Raw genomic sequence first — 21,751 nt, 5'->3', positions numbered from 1 at the left:
ACACATGCATTCACACCCATCTGCATATGTATGGATGTGTGTACATGTGTGAATATTTATTGTGTGTGTCTTAGAAATGTCATGTCACCACATGAGAGTCACACATGTATTGAGCAAGACAAAGACAGAATAAAGAAGCAGAGAGCATATTCTTACTTACGGTGTCCCACATCACTATGTACACATCTGTACTGAATGAATTATTAACGTGCTGAGTAATATAAAGATTGATAAAGTCACAGAAGTGGTGATACATGTTAACACCTAGCAACAGAAAAGAGAAATACATGTTAATTAGCCCTGAGGAACAAATGATTAAACAATTTTTATTCAGCTCTACCCCATCTTTCTATAGTGTGATGGACTTTTAGCTGAAATATATGGGGGGGAAAATGAGTTTTCCAAACATGAAAACTCTACCTCAGGTAGTCTTCAATTCACGGATTGATTGGGTTTAAAAATTCTTTAACATTACTTAGAAATTGGGAATGCAATTTCCCACATATACCAAGTAACAAGTGAGCAAGTTCCCAGAAAAGAAAATTATAATAACAAGCCTATTTAGCTCAAAATGGGATAGAACTATAGGGCCATGAAGACTAATTATTATTTCTTACCAGTTATTTATTTTTTTTAATCAATTAAGCAACACCTACTTATTATGGACACAATGATGACAATAGCAATGGTTAATTTGGGTAATTTTCATTCCTGTCTCTTTTTTTCCTACTTGATCACTACTTACAGCATTGCTTGTTAGGAAAACATTAACCAAGCATCACTTAATAGAGCTGAACATCTCATGTTCTAATTGAAAAAGCACAAACTTTGGAGTCAGAAGAATCAGGCTGACTCTCAGCTCAGCCATTCACAAGTTCCCAGAGATGCTTGTGAAGAGCCTAAGCTAAAGCGTTAGCTTCTCTACTAGAAATAGGAAATCACTATACTTAAGTGCCAGCTTTATTAAGAGAAATCCAAAGATAATACACCTTTAAGTACCCAGCCCTGTGCCTGGCACATACTGAAACCTTAATGGAGACTATCTGGATCCTGCTGGGCCGGATGGAGCAGAAGGGAGGCCTGCACCACTATTTCTAAGTTCATGAGCTGTCATTAAAAAGAAACCAAACACACGCTCGCTCGGCTTAGATATCCAGGACCCAATACTCAACCTGAAAACATGCAAACCTAACCCGGATGAGATTCCAAGAACTGACATTTAAGACATGCATTTCAAAGGAGGGAAAATGCCGGTTAAAAGATAAACAGTGACTCTCAAAAGCAGAAATCATAAAATATTCTGACTTTTATTCCCACAGTGAATAATAACGTTGTGTGCCAGAACATAGGAGATGAAAATTACTGTTTATGTAAGTCAAGTCATTGTGCTGTACACCCTAAACGTCTACAGTGCTGTGTGTCAATTATATCTCAATACAACAGAAAGGAAAAATAAAAAGCCTCAGCTCATTTTACACTGTTATTTCAGATGAATGTTGGAGGGATTCCTTTTTTCACTCAGAAAAATCTTGGCAAAGAGCAAATTTTCAAATTAACATGAAAAAGAAAATTCTGTTATACAACACACCTCCTTTCCCCAGGCTAGCACAGAGCACACATTAGCTCTCTCCTGTGCCAGTCAGCAAGTTCATGACACTTATCGAAGATTGCGGCATGCACAAAATAGAGCGTGGTGCTACAAGAATTTATAAATGAGGGAAAAAATGCAAGTTCCTTCCCTCAAGAAATATGCCCCCTAATGAGTCTTTTCTGTAGAATAATATGCAAAGGAAAACTGGATGACAGCATAAGTTAGAAGAAAAAAGTAGAGTTATGAATATAGGGAAGAAACGGCACATGTCTACGTAAGCCCTGCATTCCTACTTTACATACTTTATTGTGCAATTATCCACATAAATTTAACAGTTCACAAAATCCAACTCTTTTACAGACAGATCAGTGTTTTCTTGGCCCCTTTTAATTTGCATATTTTAAAAATGAGTCAGGACCTTGAACATAGCACTTTTACTTGCTCTTATTTCAAAAACCTAAACTTGTCTCATTTCAGAACCTATTACTGTGTAATGTAAGAATTATGACTTCTGAAGGCAGAGCACATTAAAATATGATCAATAAATTACAGTAATTCTGAAATATTCGTGGCAGAGGGCTCTATTTCAGCATAAGCCTAGCCTCTCATGAATTTTGATACCACGTGGCATGGTAATCTTATAATGAAAGAGAGAAGGCAGCACGATTCATGTTTCTCCTCTGCAGGGCAACTAGTTCATAAAGTTAAAGCCGTGCTTGCAAATTGAGAGTTAGAAGCTATAGGTATTAAGTGGGAAAATTATTTGATTTTAGGAAGAGTGAAATGAAATAGGGTCACTGATATCAAGGAGTTTTAACACAGAGCCAGAAAGCCTTAAGGAGATGGGCCTTAGGAACATCCTCACCAGTGGAAGCATGAACTTTTGAACTGGGCGAATATCATCCCAAGGACTCGGTACCAAAGACTCAGCCTGAACACCAGCAACTTGCTCTACTAAGAGGCTTCGCTTAGTGACAGCCTGAGCAGCCAAACATATTCAGTTAAGACTAGTTTTCTGCCACAAAGCCTATCAAAATTCTTTGTAAACAACACAAACAAGCATTGTCTTTGGTCTTTAAATGCCCTTGACACAATTGTTTTCTGGAAGGATGTTCCTTGAACTGTGATTCTGAGACCCCAAGTAAATGCTGTTGTTTTATTTTAGCTCTGCCTCTGCTCTCAGTTGACGACTTTTACTTTTTTTCCAAGAACACACCACACTGCTAACTTCCAGAGGTATGTTAAGTTCACTTCAGTCATGGAAATGGTATCAGAAAGTCTGCCAGAAGAGCTTATGGGCGTTCCTTTCCCACTCACAGTATACAAATGGCTTTTATTTTTAAGAATTTAAGACGCAAAACTAAATCAAGTCATTAGAGAAACTAGAGGGGGTAAATTTAGCTATAAAATGTGTATATATCCCTTCTTCTCTCAGCTTTTAATATTGATTGAGACATTCGATACTAATATGCAGGTTTCTTCTAAAATGCCAAAGGTATTACATAATGGAAAGTTCAAACTAGTTCACTTCTTCAGAGAAAGCAGAAAGCAAATCTACAATTCAATGTCATACTACTTCCCCAAAACTCTGGGGAAATCACTACATACATACATCAAGAAAGGAACAAAGCCTCACTAACCAACAAATAAATAACAAATTAACTTCTCACCTGCATCCAATTTCATGAAGTAGGTTGGTTTTTCAATGACAATGTCACACTGAGCATCTTCTATTGGTCTGAAGTTGAGCTGAGTATAGCTCTGTAGCTCAGCAAACCTGGAATTGTGAATCGGAAGATGCTTTCAAAGTGATGCTTCTGAACTCCCTACCGCAACACTGTAACTGAGGATCTGTTCATGACAGATTTTACGTCTAGCCTGTGCACTTAGAAGAATCCGTGGAAGTTCTCAAAACTTACTAACATTTATATAATGTCACACAACATGTACAGAACTGTTGGTGCAGTCCACAGCTCTGCATCCAGGTGGAGCCTCAGCCCACAGTCCTCATTAGTTAGGCTCTGCAGACCCAATCTTTTTCCAGCCCCTGGAATCCACACTAGGAACTGTCGGTGGTTACCAGGCAGAACTGGACTGGGTCCCAGTGAAAAACCAGACTCAGTCTGATTTAAACTGATGTGGGTATAGTGCAAGGTCTTAGGTGAAATAAATTTGCTTGGTAAAGGCTAATTGCTAATGGCAATCTCAGAAGAAAAAAAAAAAAAAAATTAAGGGGCATGGATCAAAGCATTTAGGAGCTATAGCCCCAAGACTCCTGTCTTAGGATAAGTTAGTCAAGGAGTGGGTTAGACATCAGTAGGTCACCTGCCTACCTCAAGAAAATTTCCATGCAACACGATACTGAAAAAACACCACACAACCGTCAACGAGCAGCACAACCCTTCTAGGCATTAGTTTGGCTCTGCCAGACCCCAACTCTTAGCTAAAAATAAACAAATAAGCAAACAAATGAATTGACTAATAAATAAATAATAAATATGGGATCCTTAAAATCTAGAATTAAAAGTACCACTTTCTGGCACTCCTGCTTGTTCTTCTTGCCTAAGAATAGTCCTAGAAGCTACAAATATCTACAAAAATGGCAAAAATGTTACTAAGCATTTTTGTGTCCTAAGAACTTGGTTTCCTAAACAGCAGGTTGGAGGGCCCAGAACATGTCCAGACAGAAATAGAGGTTATACCCCACTTGTGGCTAGGGCTCTACCAAATTGCTGCCAGAACTCAGGGGAGTTACCACCTAGACTCACAAAGACCAATACGAGGGCTGTTTCAATTAGAGGAGATCAATTAAGGAGGCCGCTTAAAAGCAAGGCTTCCAAATCAAACATAATAACGTACCTACTCTAACTAGTATGCAGGAGCCTCCAAACGGCTTCAGAATTCCAAAACAGCTTCACTGAAAGATTTCAATGTGGTAAAAGGCTAATGGAAAATCAAACATGGAAGAGATAAACCTAAAAACAAAAGGCTCTAAGACTGACGTGACTCTTACTGCTTCCCTCTAGCGTCCTTGACTTCAGTACTCATTCTAGGAATCCTCTGCCTCAGTTGTTTTTCCACTCGGCAAAGATTCCATGACCATATACAAAAGTGCACCGAGTTAATGGCCTTACAGACACCCTCCCCCACCTTCCCACCCCACCTACCTCCCAGGGCTGACGGGACGCTAAGAGGTTTTCCAGTAAACTGTCATGTTAGTCTCTTAAACATCCAAGGAAAACTAAAATTTTAAAATCAAAATAAAAGAAAAAAGTTGCCAAATCCGGGTAAATTCAGAACCACAGATGGGATCCTGAAACACTAGCAGAAAAAGCGAGATAAGGGTGAGAATGCCTGCCTGGATCTGTCCATGGTACCCAGCAGAGAAAGAGGAGAATAAAACATCTTTGGGGAGGCCTCTTGAGTCCAGCTGTTGAATACTCCCAGAAATATTTACTATTTATCCTAGCTAGAAACTACACGGTAGATCTGTGGTCAGAAATTGGCCAAATTGCAGAGCCTGATAAATATATATATATATTTTTGGCCATCTCTGCTAAGCTAAAATAAAGCTGTGTATCCACAGAGAAAGAAAAACCTTCTAAAACCCTGAAGGATTTATGGGTGGGTCAACCTACAATGTCATTTAAGTTGCAAACCAAATCTTTAAGGAACTGAAAGCAACTGTCTTTATCTTACAAATTTTTGCGAGACTAGAAATGCAGTTTGAAGTTCTCTGATTGCTTTTAACCAATCCCCAAACCTCCCCTATTTATCATAAAAGGCTTTCAACTTGCATTCTTCTCTGTGCTTTGGATATATAAATGTTAAAGTACAAACTTCAGGGAGGTAATCTGCATCAGAAAGAGCACAAAAGAAGGAAAGTGATTTGGGGAATCACTTGTCCAGAAGGTCTCAGCATCTGCATGCTTATATGTGTCTTTATAGATGTGTGGTACTTTCTGCCTCCGATTGTACTGCCAAAATTAAATTGTAAAAGAGCTCTATTTAATTGGCTTGAAGAAAATCAAGCACTTAAAAGAATTAAATATTCATAAAAATTCTCAAAAGTATAATAGAAACTAACCCAATTGTTTTCAGGTTCACGTGAGCTGGGATAACCCTTGGCAAATAAAAGCTAATTTAAGTTTGGGTTGACTACATCAGGCATGTCAGAGTTAACAGCTTTAAATATAATGCAGACATACAACTTCTATTCTAGCTGGGTTTACTAGTTGAGGAGGTTCATGTTATCTCACAAAAATTCGTCAGTAAGAAAAAGAGCTTGGGATGATGGCTGACTTTGTCTAACATCTCATAAAGTTTTCTGTGTGTGGTCTAAACGTAATTGTTAGGAAACAGTAAAGAGCACAGATGTAAGTAGAATAAAAAGCTTTAGGTGAATTTCTACAATAGTTACCCTAAATCTGTTTGGTAACCTGAAACCGCAGTTTGCTAAGTTAAATGATGAGTTATATTTACTGGATTTCCAGATCATTTCCAGATTGAGTTATATTTACTGGATATCCAGATCATTTACAGATCACAAGATAAAATACTGAAATATTAGTTACTGAACATAGACATCCACTTCTTGCTTCCTTTTATAGAAAAACTAAAGCAAAATTAAAATCTGATTTTCTGTTAAAAGGCCAGTTTTCTTGGCTTACTGGTCTACTCGATAAGAAACTGTAAAATGTTTTTCTTTATATCTTAAAGTAATCTTTCTAGAAAGCAAAGCTTTTGTTTATCAAAATAATTTCTCATACTTCATATTATTTTTATTATCGGGTCTTTGATTATTTAAGAAAGTTGAATCTTCTCAATTAAAATTGCCAACGTTTTTTATTTTCATTTTTTACCACTACTTAACTTTCTGTATTTACCTGTGGAGTCTTTAATTGTCTCTATAGTTAAATAGATAACTAAGAAAAGTTTTACAGTGATTTATGATCTCATCTGACCAAGGCTTTTCAAAACTTTTGATATTTTTGACAAAATTCCCAAAAATCAAATTCTAAATACAGTCTTTTTGACCTTGAACTAAGCCTGGGATTTTTCAGAGGACCCTTGAAACACCTCAAAAAAACTGTTCTCTCTCCTTATTAAAAAAAGAGATGTCAAACTGATTAGGCTTATTTGATAAGTTAAATTTTATAAGAAGCATCTTCAAATAAGAAATAATATTAAGTCATATTTATGTTTTATTTGTATAGGTATACAGTAGATGCCCTTATTTGTGTTTTTGCTTTTCAGTTACTCCCAGTCAATTGTGGTCTGGAAGTGGAGGACCCTCCTTCTGACAGATTGTCAGAAGGTCAGTAATAGCCTAACACTCAGTCACAGTGTCTGTCATTCTCACTTCATCTCATCACACAGGCATTTTTACCATCTCGCACCATTACTAGAAGGGTGAGTACTGCACAATAAGATATTTTGAGAGAGACCACATTCACATAACTTTTATTACAGTATATTGCTATAATTGTTCTACTTTACTATTGTTAGTAATCTCTTACTGTACTTAATTTATAAATTAAACTCTTCTGGGAGTTCCTTTCTATTTGCTAGATAGAATTGCTGCCCAATTCATGAATTGTTGAATAAAGCATGAATTAGGTATTCAAATTTACACAGCTGAATTGTTTTTTCAAGTGCATATGGCAAGATTATTATCCTGAGGATTTGCTTAGCATGAATATGTGACCTTAAATATTAACATTACCTAAGAGTATCCTATGTGACTTGTGACATAGTGATGTATAATAAGATATATATATATTTGGTTTTCATTCCCATTTCTGGCACAGAGCTCCCAAAACTCTTGGAATTTCCTAAGTGAAGAGAGCCATAAAAGTGTCTTTAGTTATATTGATAAGTTAACTTTTGGACCACCCCTAAGGATGGGGGCTGCTTACCAACCATGTGATTAGAGGGTTGGAACTTTTAGTCCCAGCCCCCGACCTCTGGGAAGAGGAAAGGAGCTGGAGGTTCAGTCACCAAGGCCAATGATCTAATCAGTCATGCCTATGTAATGAAGCCTCCATAAAACCGAAAAGGAGGGTGTTTGGAGAGCTTCTGGGTTGGGGAACATACGGTGATTTGGGGAGAGTGGGGTGCCTAGAGACGTCATGGAAGGTCTTCCATCTGGCTGTTCCTCAGTTATATCATTTTATAAAACTGATAATCTAGTAAGTAAAATGTTTCTAAAAGTTTTGAGGGCTGCTCTAGTGAATTAATCAAATCTAAGGGGCAGATCGCTGGAAGCTTCAATCTGTAGCCAATCAGTCAGAAACCCTGGGTAGACAGCAATGGAATTAAGCTGAAAGAATCTTTTTATGTTGAGAAATAGTAACTGCACTAGTGGGGGTGAGAATTTAATAATGTTTGTAACTTGTTGAACTACTGTGTTGTATACTTGAAACCAATAAAATATTGTATATCAATTATACTTTAATTTAAAAAAATACAGTTAAAAAAACAACAACAAAAAAGAATTGAGTTGAATGACAGGACACCCAGCTGGTGTCAGAGAATTACTTGATGGTATTAAAAAACCCACCATACACTTTGGAACTGGGTACTTCAGCTTAGCCTATAAGGGTAGCACGAGAGTTTCTTTGGGATGACAGAACTGATCTGTATTCTGACTGTAGTCATGGTTACAAGCACCTAGACATGTAATATAATTTCATAGAACCTACATTCAAAAAAAAAAAGAGTGCATGTAAGCCTGTGAGATTCAAATGTGTTTAGGGTACCAACACCACTTTCCTGGTTTTGATCATTGTACTATAGTTTTGTAAGATGTCATCGCTAGAAGACCCTGGGGTAAGGGTAGAATGGGACTCCAAATTTTAAAGCTATTTTTAAATTTCTGTGAGTCTAAGATTATTTTTAGATATAGTTTTTTAAAGTACCCTAATCCCTTAATTTCTAGGGATGGCAAATTTCTTCATAACCATAAAACTGGTTTAATATTAAAAATGTTTTAGATCAAAGTGCATTCCCCAATTTAAATAAAGTTCAAAAAGCTCCTCAATGGTGTTGAAAGTCAGCATTATGGGTGTGGATAATGGACTGTGTCGGACCTGGGCATGAGTTACACAGGCAGGCTCATTTTTTCATGATCCAAACTGTATACTTCTCTATATTCTTGTTATGTACTTCAATTAAGTGTGTATTTCTTTTAAAAAATATGTTCCCCAAAAACATGGTGATTATGAGGAGTTAGTAAAAGTCATTTTTGAACTGATTTTTTCTTTCATTAGCAAACACTAAGCACAATATTATACTTCCTAATTTATTATAAACACATATAATTCAGATACAACTGACCGGTTCTGTAGCCATTGCTCCCCAGAACTCCTGCCGAATTATCGACAAATGAATTAAGTCATTTAAAAACCCTACCAAAATCTGCACATGCCAGGAATAAAGGTAAATACTTTTAAAACATGGTCAGGTTGTTTTTTAAACCTTACCAAGATTGCAGAGGACTTTTGCGCTGACCTTCAGACATCAATGTACGAATGTCAAGTTTACAATGTCCTCCGATTTCACCACTCTGCAAAAAATCTTCCTTAAATCTGGTGGATGACAAAAAATTAGGCTGAGTTTGAAAAATTGTATCATGACTCAAGCACATGGGATGTAATCAAGGTAGTTTACCAATTTCCCAGATCAGTTTTTCATTGGCATTTAATTCTTTATAATACAGTATTTCAAACACATCCAAAAGCAGCTGAATGGTAGAGAAACCCAAAAGACCCATCATCCAGCTTCCCAATGACCAACTTGTGGCTAGTCTGGGCCTTCCACCCTCCACCCACTCCCAACCTCATTGCCATATTACTATCCATCAAATCCAAGGCCTAGCCCTGACCCAGAAAATAGTGCAGAATTTCCATTAAATTTCAACATCAGCCACTTAAGTACCTGTCGTGGTTTCTCTTGATGTTTCTTAAATCAAGATAAAGATTGGCTGCTCGGCAATACTGAAGATAACGGGAACAAACCAGACTTGAGTCATTCTGAAACAGGTAGAATAAAAAGAAAAATAATAATACCTACTATTAATATTTTGAGAACATACCCAGGCTTGCTAGACACATTGGCAATGCACACCTTCAGGTTCACACCCCACAGTGTGATGTGGAAGCTTCTCAAAGATTGCTTCTGTTTAAGGATTTTTTTTCCCTTCCCCAGCAGACTTTGGCCAAGCACAGTGTTGTCATATTGATTTTTAGGTTACTAAGAAGACCTCCCAAATATTCTTTTTATAGCAACCTCAAATTTTAAAGCCAAGGGCTGCACATGTGGTTCATTTCAGTCCTCTTAAAAAAAAAAAAAAAAAGCACTCAGAGCTCTCACTATCCCACAGATATGTGAAAAGCCCATTTTTCAAAGATGAGCCACACGAAACAAGGTCGAGAGACTTTAAAATGCAAGGTGGAAAGGGCAGTTTGCCAGTTTTAATAAGAGGTACTTTCAGCAAGCCCTACAAATTGTGAGAGTGCCTTTCTCAACAGCAACATGGGGCAGTGTATTTTTAACCACTGAAATAGAGGAGTTTAAGAGTCAGCTATCAGAGCCTATTTCTATTTCTCCCAATCTGGTTTGTGCAAAAGAGGCAAAGTTCCAAAAACTTTTACCTGCATTCCATTTTATTTATAGACTCAAATGGCCTTTGGTTGTTTCTCCCATAACTCCCCATGAACATAAGACCTTAATCTTGACTCAGATGGTGTCTTAGAATCCATAGCTGATAACGGATCATACTGTGAGCACAAAACATATCAAGGTAGACCTTGGCCAGGAAAGCATTCTACAAAACTGCTTGGAAGAGGTGTGCCAGGTGGGGCTGTGGTTCTTCCTTCACACTTGCCATGTGAACAGCTACTCCGGCCCACGTATGCGTCGTGCAGCAGGGCCGGCGAATGCTGTGTTGCCCCCCTCCCGGCTCCATCCTCCTTGCTCAAATTGCTTTAAGTTCTAGAATGTGACATCCTCCCAAACTGCTAGAGAACATATACTCTGTTTTTTTAAATGCAACTGAGTAAAAAGAAAAAGGTTTTTTGTCATTTTCTAGACTTCGTGGCATAATAGGGATTCCTGACATGTCACAGACTCAGCCAAGGCTCAAAAACACTGGGAGATAATAAACCAGAATCTTAAGTGCTTGTAACTCCACAGACCTTTAAAAACTAACACTAAGCCCTTTGCTGGGAGCCAGGCTCTGCAGTGAACATTTTTATATGTAGAATCTCATTTCATCCTTACCACAAGCAATGAAACAAGCATAGTTTGAAATAACAAGAAACTGAAATGTACAAAGGTTGGGTACCCTGTCTAGGAATCAGGATTTCAACTCTGAGGTGTGGAGCCTGCTCTTCTACTGACAACCCCAAAACTGCTTCTTGGCAAGTGTCTGTCTTACCGAGAGAGTACAATGTGGTACAGATGAAAGCATAGAAAAAAGGTCTGCATTTTAATTTTTGATGTCCAATTCTACATAGTAGCTGTGTGGTCTTAGAGAAGTTGCTTAACTTCTCTGAGGATGCTATTTTCCTCTCTGGTCAAACGGCATCAGTAATGCCTGCCTTTCCTATCTGCAATAATGCTTGTGAGAGTCAAACTAGCTAACATATAGCAAGGCTTTTTGCAAACTATAAAGTCCTCAGCAAACAGAAAGCAGCATGGTGGGGGTGTATCACCTGTCACAAATTACTTTTGACAGGATTTGCAAAGATGCAATTTATCAATTTATTTTCTTTAGCATATTTAATTTAGCAGATTAAATAGAACTTTCACTTTTATGTCTTACAACATGTATTCATATAATAAAAATAACTAGAGTAAATAATAAGACTAGCATTCTCACAGTTCTTAACAAGATAATTCCCCCCAATCATAAACCTAGTAATATTTTAACTGCCTCAAAATATGACCATCTGATACATGTATGAAAATGAGGACATGGCTTCCAAATAAAATAGAACATCTTGTTTGGGGAAGTTAAATACAAGACTAAGTAAATATGTGAGAGTAAGGGATTCCTTTCATAGGGCCATCTATCTTGTTTTTATATTATGATCTAAATTCTGTAAGCATTTTAAAATAAACATGCTCAGTTATTAAGGGGCTGAACACCTACTGTTTCCTTAGGCTGGCAGAGCACATGCAGTTCTTCCAGCCGGTCTCCAGCATACCCAAAGTCAGCTTGTTTCCAGAATATGTCTTGAGCTGATTCAAGGGTGTCTGTCCTATTCGCAAACAAAGGGATTCCATGATATTTTTCATTTCATTTTCTCTGAACTTTGAATTTTCTTCCTAAAGGTTAAATTGCTAGAAGTGTATCATTAACTTTTTTAAATAAACTGTCTTAATTTTCCTAAAACTATCCCTTGCTACATGAAGTTACCAAAATATGTAAGTTATTTACAGACTTAATCCCTTATAATAAAAATACATACAACAGAAACGTATGAAATTAGGGTCATCAGGAATTGAAGGCAATGAACAGTTAATTACTCTATTTTCCCTACTCCATTAACCTTGCATGTATTGAAAATACTAATTATACTTAACTTCCCCTTACAGAATCAAGAGGAAACCATCCATTTATCTTCATAGTGTTTGCTGAGGGAAAATATTTTCTGTGATCCATACTGTTTTCTGCCTCTGGCAGAGGACATGGATATTCAGTGGTTGGGGGAGTTAGTAAAGTTGAATTCATGACTGTGTCATCAAATTAATATCTACAGGAATTACTATCTAAACCCAAAATCTACCTGGGAATTGGGGCATCGGTACACATTATAGAGAAAGATGATTTAAAGTCTCCCATCTAGAAACTTACCATCCCACGTCAACGAAGGTGCAAATAGGGGAACCAAACCTGAACTCCGGCTTGCAGGATTTCTCATAACCCCAGCAGTACTTCAGATTTTCCAAGTGTTTCTAGAACATAAAACATGTACATTTAGACTGGTCTCCGTTTTTCTGAGATTTAGAGAGGACTCTTAGATTTTTTCAAGAAGAAGACAAATCTTTACAGAACTTTCACTTTTATGTCTTACAACATGTATTCATATAATAAAAAATAACTAGAGTAAATAATAAGACTAGGATTCTCACAGTTCTTAACAAGATAATTAAGATTATCCTCAATCACCACCACCCCACCACCACCATGTAAAGTCCCCCAGCTGAAAGTCTAGGCTTTACCTAGACTACCAAAGACCATTTGAACTGGAATTTCTTGAAGGAACTCAATGAAACTGCCTCTCTCATTGAGCAAACCAATTATAAAATCAGTCCCTAAAGAGTCATATAAATTGGGACTTCTATCACTGAAAGAATCACACAGTCAGTGGAATTGATCAGCAATGTTAACTCATCAATCAAGGTCACCAGAAACCCCTTAAGGAAAAGACAGTTCTGCAGCCCATGGGAGTAGCTGGGGGGGGCGCGGGGAACACAGCAGCTGTTGTGGGCCAGGGGGCTTAGAACACACTTCTGCAAGGCCCCAGGGCAATGCTGGTCTGATTCCCAGGTCTGCTTCTCCTTCTGCTTCCTGGGCCAGCTCCCTGGGAAAGGAAATGTCTCACAATGCCCAGCTTTGATCTCTGAGGCCTTGTAAGACATCTTAATGGGCTTCAATCTGAGGCCTTTCCAACAACTGTAAAACAGAAGGCAGGCCACAATAACAGTCTCAATTATGTGGAGACGCGGGTGGAGGTGTTTACTACCAGAATTAAATGCTAAGAGACCCTCCTCAGTGTAGTTCAAGAAAGAAGAGCTGTGAAATTCTTCTAATTGCTTTTAGCTAGATAGTCTTTTCTGCATAAAATGTACTTTACTTCGTTTACAGAGTATACAAATAGTACTGGCTACCGATTTATTTTACTAGTGATTTAGATTTTAAATCCCACTCTTGTTGGTGGGCTACAATTTCAAGCAAAGTTCAGTCACTTAGAAGCATTAGATGAAAAACAAACAAACTGCCTGACTCACACCTACAACCAAAAGATGGAATTCTACCTTCAGGTTCAGGTTATAAAGCAGACCTAGTAAACCAGCCTCAACAGCATCCTTTTCAAAATAGAGGAAAAGAAATAACACCTACCTTATAAGGACACCGTGAGTCTTTCTCACAGACCGTGGCAATGTGCCTATTATTGTGGAAAAAGAAGGGCACGTGCCCTTCTGGCAGGCGGATGCTGGCGTAGCTAAACAGAGGTTCTCCTGCAACTCCACCAGCCTCTGGGGGAGCCTCATCCTGGCTGCTCAGGGGGATGTCGGGAAGCAATACTCCAAATACAAGCAGCATTAACATAGCAACCTTTAAAGCTGGAGATCAAGTTGAAAACATCTTTGTTAAGACATAGCCTTTAAAAGTCGAAGGGGTCAAAGGCTATGCATAATTACAACTTTGCTGCATGACTGTGTAACATTCCTTTACTCAACAAATATTTTTCATGCACCTGTTATGTGTCAGGAGCTAGGTATACGGGGGTGTACAAACCAAGAGAGAGCCCTGCTCTCGTGGAGATTTTAACCTGGTGCAAGAGACATAAAAGACAAATATATAAATAAACAACTTCCGATGACAAGGCCTGCAAATCAAATAAACCAGGGGCCAACGAACTTTTCCAGTAAAGGGTCAGATAGTGAATATTTTTGGCTTTTCAGGCCTGATAGTCTCTGGGGCAACTCCTCAATAATGCCTCTGTCAGGAAAGCAGCCATTGGCTATGCTCAAGTCTGGGAGTGAGTGCATTCTAATATAACTTTATTTACAAAAATGGGAGGAAGGCCTTGACATGACCCAGACTGCTGGTGCCTGATACAAAGTAAGGTTAATATAGTAGACAGCATAGTATGGTGGGTAGGAACATGAACTCTGAAGCTAGATGAAGTGGCTTGGAATCCAGCTGCAGCTTCCTAGCTGTGTGACCTTGAGCAAGTTACTTAACCTTGCTGTGCCTCAGCTTACCCATCTGTTCAATGGAAGTAATAAGCTTTCCTCATAGGGCTGTTGTGAAATAAATATTGGTAAAGTGTTCGGATGTACCTAGCACATCTAATGCTATGTAAGTGCTTAGTAAATAAATATTTAAAGCCAAGTGTGATGGTGTTGGGGAGGGGCTGCTAAATAATACTTGTGCTGAGACCTAAAAGATGAGGAGCAGGGAAAACATGCCAGGGAGGGAGAAGAAAACGTGGTGCAATGCTCTGAGCAAGTGTGTATCTGCTGAATAAAAACTAATAATCACAAGCATACATTAAGTTCACACTACATGCCAGGTACTCTTCTACATACCAAGGATGCAGTAATAAATGTGCAGTCGAGAACTAAATGCCTTGCCTTTGTGGAACTTACATTCTAATGGGTATAGTAACAATTTGTGATAATAATAACTAAGACCTAGAAAACTCCAGGAGTCAAATCCAGTTTGCCTCGGACGCTGTGTGGTTTAAATGCTCCCATGGTGCCTTAGCATTGTGAAAAGACATAACGGTCACAGACCTTACTCCGTTTCTAATTCACCCATAAGGATTCAATTTCTTGGACCAAATTTCTCCCATGTATTCCAGAAAATAATTGTGGCATTTTGGGTTCAACTTTAGTGGTATATTTTCCCTGTTTGAAAAAGAAGAAAAGAGTGCTCTTCCCACCAAATGATAGAGCCATATTACATATTAGTTGTTCCTGGGCAAGATCTGTGGTCACTGGGGCATACTGGAAAAGCCAGCTTTTAAAATCAGTCTTTACTGAGTATGGGTGATGCAGATGAGGCCTTTCAATCTAGACTGCTATGTTCAATCAAGCCTAAAATTCCAAGGTGAAAGGATCATAACTAAACAGTGGAGACACCGAGAAGAAATCCTTCTCCATCTGGAGTGGTAAACACAGTGGTTTCTCTTTTACCTAGTTGTTAAGACTGTAAGGTTACCTGTCGTAAAGGTGATCTGAACTAATATTTTTAGTTAGGACTTTTATATAGCAGTGAGTTGATACCAATTGTACAAAATTTTAAAAATACATATTAATAGTAACAGTGACTCTACTTAACAATGAAAATATTTACCTCTTTAATCCTCAGAACCACACAAAAGCTGTTGTGATGCTTCAGATACATAAAACCTGTCAAAAGTGAAACATATTACCTTAAGAGGATGCTAAGGTAGACTTTATCATCCAGGTGAAATTTTGAATTAAAGGATACAAGGAGGAAAAAACATAAAGACAAAACCTCTAAGCAGAAGGCCTGGCTCATGGTGCTCCTTCTTTTCCTTAATGAATATCATGTGGCTAAAAGCAAGGGTACAGGTACCAGCGTCAGCACAGGGACACAAACCAGATCCTAAGGGTGAGCAGGAAGGATGCGGCCCACTTCATACAGGCACCAACTGGTACAGTTGGTCACCGCCACACCAAGCCGATAAAACCTTCCTAGGGGCAATTTTCCCAGTGATCACTTACTCAAAGAGTGATCCTACTGCTGAGTCCCCCTGCTACCTGAGTCTTACTACTCACTACTGAGGTTCAACATGCAGGGCGTCCTATCGTTTGATTCATCCTTCCCAGCCATTAAGTCGTTATTAGGACCAGGTCCTGACCTTTGGTTATCCAAGTCCATTATCCTTGACTGTGCTTCAGCCATAACTAAACGCACTGATCCATTTTCGGAGTTAACAGTGAAGTCCTGGGAAAAATCTGAACGCTCGGCTCAGAAGCCTGGCTTTTTGCGGAAGGCAGGTACCCACTTGCAAAGGCAGAAGGAGGTGGCTGCTGGTGCGTGAAAGCACAACCCGCGGCCTGGCAGAAAGCTTTGCGGTGGGGAGGCCTCTTGCAAGGCCCTCCAGGGATGGGTGGGTGCACTTCCCCTGGAGATGGAAGCTTTAGCGGCCGAGGTACTTTTTCCTTCAGCACAAAGCCGCCGGCTCTCTCCACGTCTGCCCTCCTTGGCTGGACTTCCTCAGACCTAAAGGGCGGAGATGGAAAGGAAAGGAAAAGCGTTAAAAGTGATGAGAGGTGAAGGCCCGAGGCGGACGGGGACCACAGTGGGTGCGACGGAGCGGCCCTGTGACGGAGCGGCCCTGTGACGGAGCTGGCAAAGTTTAAAGGAGGCAGCTGAACAAGAGGCTGAACGCGTCTGGGGCTCGCGACGCCTCCTGCAGGGCTCGGCCCCACCTGTGCCAGAAGCCTCGGGGCCGTCCAAGGGGGTCAGACAGGGCTCGGCCGCCCGCGACGCGGGGGCGGCGATCCGCCAGCCGTCCGCTGGAGCCGGGGTCCGGGAGGCGGGGCGGCGAGCGCGCTTCCCCAGCGCCGGTCCTCCCGCCCGGCGCCGCCCCGGGCCGACGCGGGGCGCAGAGGTCCCGGAGGCGGCCCGCCGCCCCGCCCCGGCGCGCCGGCCCCGGGGTACGGCCCCGCCCGCCTCTGGGCAGACAGGCGCCCCGCCGCCGGCGGGAGGGCGTCCAACCCGTGCGCGGCGGCTCTGGGCAGGCCGGGACCCGGAGGCCAGGGCCGGCGCCCCCATGCCCTCCTCCCCGGCCCGCGGGCGGCAGGAGGGCGCGCGGCGGGAGGGGGCCGGGAAGCTCCGCGGGTCGCGGGCGAGCCCACCTGGAGCCGGGCGTCTACGGGGAGCAGGAGACCGCCGCTGGTCGGGAGGAGGGAGTCGCCATAACCGGCTGCTGCGGCTCACCGGAAACCTCAGGCGCCGGCGCCGGGCCAGGGGGCGCCAGGGAGCAGCCGCCGCACCTTGGCCTGCGGCGCGTGCCCCGCGGAGGGGCGGCCAGGAGGTGCCCAGCGCGCGGGGCCGCCGCGAAGGTCAGGGTGAGGACCGGGGCCGCGACCTCAGCTCAGCCGGACGGCGGAGCGGGCCGGGGACGGCCGGTTGCCTCCTGGGAGGAAAGCGATGCTGCGCTGGACACAGGCGGGCTGGAAAACCTGCTGTCCTCTGCATTTCGATCGCGCAGCACTGAGGCGATCTTTACTCTTAATTAGGGCAGAAGTTGCCGCCCTTTCACATTTGGGGCCTGAATATAATTGGCAGTACCTTCCGGTGGGGAAGATTCTTTGGAGTCCCCGCACGTTGCACGGTAGTATACTTGCCTGTCTCTGTACCTATCCGAAAACTCACCAAGTTCAAATGCTATACTGTGGAGTTCAATTTTATTGTTTTACCCTGTTATAATTATTTAATCATAATTAATTGAACGCCCATCTTCCACACTGCCTTCTACTCTCGGCACCCTCCGTTCTAGAACGCTGTCCAGAGCATAGTGGGCTTAATTTTACTGATTTAACTTGAACTGATTAAATGAAGGTTGATAGCGTCAAAACGTATGCTCAGACACATAAAATCACCAGTATTAATATAATCATAAGGAAACACAGGTTTCTCTCCAAAGGCTTACATGCTTTCTAAATAAAAATTTTAGATGCCAGTGTTACCTGCATTGTTTTTCAAATACCCCCAAAACACATATGACATTTAACACGTGCGAAGCATTATTCTAAAGCACTTTTTACAGTATTAACTCATGTATTCTTTATGCAAGAGTGAAATATCTAAGAGAACTGCTCTATTATTTCATACTTTGCCCACCCCATACCATTAAGGGCAGTAATGTTTAAAAGTGCTTTCTCAGCTTGTCACTATTCTATTTTTGTCTTGTACAGGAAATGTAGTGCTCCTGTTAGTTGACTCAAAAAGAATTGTCATTTAAAGTAAGCGTTTAAACATGTTGTTTTGCACTGAGCACTGTGCCAAATATGTATATAGGAGTATTATATATACATACATATGTGTGTGTGAATATATTAATATATATATATTTATGGGAAAACACATGAGAAAGGCTTCTAAATAATTTAGTCTAACTGCAAGGACACACAAACCCATTAAATTGGTGTGGCATGCACACGTGCAACTTTAGATGGCTGAATATTAAATGTGGTCATTCAGACTCAGATGGAACATATAGGATTCTGAGAACATGAAATTGAGTTCTATCACACTGCAAGAGCCATTCACAACATAGAATTTCTCCACAAGCTTCCAATGTTGAAATGTCATTTTAAACTTTCCTCAGGTTGACTAACAGTAAACTCAAATGTCTGTTAGTAGGAGACTGAATAAACTATGCTATATCCACACAATGTATCACTATACAGGTGTAAAAAAGGATACAGAAGTATCTTTATACACTGCAGGATATATTATTGAGAGGAAAAAGGATGTGTAATATGCTATTATTAATGAAGGAAAGGAAAGATAGATACATGTATATATATATATAATTTTACAAATAGAACATTTAAGATGATTACATATAGGGGGAAAAAAGGAATATGTAGGGGACAAAGAAGGTGACCTCGCAGGACATAACATTATATATATGTAACTTTAGAATCATGTAAATATTTTAATTATAAAACAGTAAGTTTTTAAAAGTAATTCTTGAACACTGAATGTAAAATGGAACTAAATAAATTTAAACGTTATCCAGTTGTGGCAAATACCACAGCGAGGGAACTCTCCCATGTGACTCTGAAACACAATTTGTACATCCTGGGGGGATGTACCCTCAGGACTAGAGGAATTACAAAAAAAATCATAACCTGTTTTTGGTACCCAAATTATTAATATATATATATATATATGGGAAAATACATGAGAAAGGTTGCTTATCCCAACCAATATTGTTGGCAGTATTGGTTGGGATAAGCAAAATAAGAGTAATTAAGATACCCCTGAACCTGAGATTTTTGACATGTGATATAACATAAGCCTGATGAAGTTATGTAAAAATCCTGTAGTTCTTAATTTGAATCAGGAGTAACAGTGTGAATTAGCAATATATTTTATCTTTAAAAACAAACCTCTCCTCCATCATCCATTGAAAAGACCTAGAAACAACCAATCAATCCTATAGCAAGAACCCTGTAGCAGCCTGTGTTTTCTGCAAACCATTTCCCATTATAAGGAACACACGCTCCATAGAAAAGTGGACAATCTTGGGTACCCATAAATAAATGGATAATCTGTTATGGGACAGGAAATGTACAAGAACCACCTGAAAGACCTTAGATGAGGCAGGGAAGCAATCAAAGACTATCAAAGGATCATATCAAAAGGACTCAATAACCAATTTGAAAACGCTCCCTCTGTCCAAAGATAGGATAATTTAAAGCATCAATAAAGGTTAACTGTAATCAATTGAGGCACAAATATATTAAGTATTATATTTTAAAAGGCCCAACTAATCAACAAATACACAAGCCAAAATCTCATTGTTCTCCCTTGATGACAGAAGGAAAAACAACTCAATGTAAAAACTGGTAAACAGAGGAAAACAATCATGCATATTTACTGTCTTTCCTATAGGAAATAAGACGCAACAAGCAAAATAGTTGATGAAGTAAAGTTGCTTTTTACAGAAACATTCCATGCTTATATATGATAATCAAACCATATATCTGAAATTTTCTTCAAAATAGTCAGTGTGGGTTGAGAGGACGCACAAGTGAACTATAAATCAAAATGGGCCATGAACTGTTGTTGGGCCATGAACTGTTGAACACTTAGAGTATATATAAATGAGTATATGAGGATTCATAATCTGTTCTCTTTTGTTTCAAATTTTGCCTAAACCTAACTTTCACATTGCTACAAGTTTGCTAAATGTGTTATAAGATTGCTGCTCATATACTGACATTTTGGATAGCTCACAGTGTTAGCAAAATGCTTAACTACTGGCAGAATATAGCTTATTGGTTCTCTGATTATCCAACTGCTTAAACCATAGTTCAAAGGTATTAAGTCTGAAGCATATAAATATAGTTTGAAAAAACCTTGATCTTATGCTACAGTTGATCATATGCTTATGATTTTACTGAAAAGCATTAAGACTATATGGAAAAGCACTGTATAGTTAATGGTTCAGAACACGGAATCTGGAGCCAAAGTGCACGAATTACAATTCCACCTCTGCCACTTGTGTGCCATATGACCTTGAGCAAGTTACTTGACCTTTCTTCATTTTAAAAATGGAGATGATAATGAGATCAACTTTACAAGGCTGATTGGAAGACAAAGTGCAAGTATGCAATCACTTGTCCAAAATCTTTGGGACCGTGTGTGTTCCTGAATTTTCCTTACAAAATAGAGTTTTTTGCACACCATTTGCTAACTAACACCCTCAGTGTGCCCTGGGTCAGCACCCCATAATCTCACAAAATATTTCTGCAGCAAATGTATGACTGCTCACACTGAGGTAAAGCCTATAAATAACCCCACATCAGTGCAAGTCAGGATTTACCCCAAAGCAGATTTGACAGCAACTCTATAAAAAAGCCATTTGGTTTTCAAAGATTTCTAATTTCAGAACAGTGGCAAGAGGTTAAGATACTATATATTAGGTGTGTGTATACAAATACATATGTTCCCATATATATATATTTTATATATACATATATCTAAAAATTAAGATTGTAATTTCGAGACAAATGGATATGCCATTATATAAAATTGAAAAGAATACCTCTATATACCATGTTATGTTCATCACTAGCTGTAAAAGCAAAAAGTGTTAAAGATTATGAAAATGGAAAAACCTCTCATTGCCCCTTGGTTACCATTATTTTAGGATTCTAAACTTAAGTTTAGCTTACTTGGAAAAGGGGCAGTATGGGGAATAAATTCTGGACAGCATATGAGTACATTATCTGCAGCATAATTGTGGATTACTAAACATTTGGGGTTTTTTGTTTTGAGAAAAAGTATCTAAGTATTAAGAAAGATACATTTAATTTCCATTTTCCCTTGTCAAGGGATCTTGATTTGCTAAAAAGTAAATGGTGTGTGTAAGCCAATAGCTTAAAAGCAGTTTAAAGGATCAAAGTTACACAGTTCAGCAGTATAAGAAATATGCGCTCAGGATAATTTATGAACGGAGGATAACTTATTTTACCTGTTGTTATTTGAATGCTGAAGTGTTAAAAAGGACTCTTACTAATATCTTGACACTGTTTAAGATTTTTAAGACACAAATCATCTGAGACCTGTTTACTACAATAAATTCTCAGAATTATTTTTTGCAAAGACATACCTTCATTAGAAAAACTATGCTTACTACTAATATTCTT

At 39.5% G+C, this 21,751-nt stretch overlaps 1 protein-coding gene across 6 annotated transcripts in view; it reads right to left on the bottom strand.

Annotated features, from left to right (window-relative positions):
- The window catches only part of EOGT (EGF domain specific O-linked N-acetylglucosamine transferase), a 35,815-nt gene extending 18,420 nt beyond the window's left edge, over nt 1-17,395 (bottom strand). Inside the window, exons 1-10 of one of the 6 annotated variants that reach the window (XM_057507550.1) lie at nt 17,304-17,395; nt 16,366-16,583; nt 15,687-15,742; nt 13,722-13,945; nt 12,453-12,553; nt 11,748-11,856; nt 9,530-9,624; nt 9,076-9,180; nt 3,262-3,368; nt 161-264 (exon numbers count right to left, since the gene is read on the bottom strand). In XM_057507550.1, coding sequence (XP_057363533.1) covers nt 161-264; nt 3,262-3,368; nt 9,076-9,180; nt 9,530-9,624; nt 11,748-11,856; nt 12,453-12,553; nt 13,722-13,931 — 831 coding nt within the window. In that variant the 5' untranslated portion in view covers nt 13,932-13,945; nt 15,687-15,742; nt 16,366-16,583; nt 17,304-17,395. Of the gene's footprint in view, nt 1-160; nt 265-3,261; nt 3,369-9,075; nt 9,181-9,529; nt 9,625-11,747; nt 11,857-12,452; nt 12,554-13,721; nt 13,946-15,671; nt 15,743-16,218; nt 16,339-16,365; nt 16,584-16,792; nt 16,922-17,221 lie in introns of those variants that run through there. The other 5 variants (XM_057507544.1, XM_036877756.2, XM_036877755.2 and 2 more) reach the window with 5 other exon arrangements.
- Between the last annotated feature and the right edge of the window lie 4,356 nt (nt 17,396-21,751).

The sequence above is a fragment of the Manis pentadactyla genome, chromosome 1 (genome assembly GCF_030020395.1).
Source record: "Manis pentadactyla isolate mManPen7 chromosome 1, mManPen7.hap1, whole genome shotgun sequence".
In the NCBI taxonomy this organism is placed as follows: domain Eukaryota; kingdom Metazoa; phylum Chordata; class Mammalia; order Pholidota; family Manidae; genus Manis; species Manis pentadactyla.
Note: the sequence above shows the minus strand (reverse complement) of the source record. Positions and strands in the feature narration are given on the sequence as shown.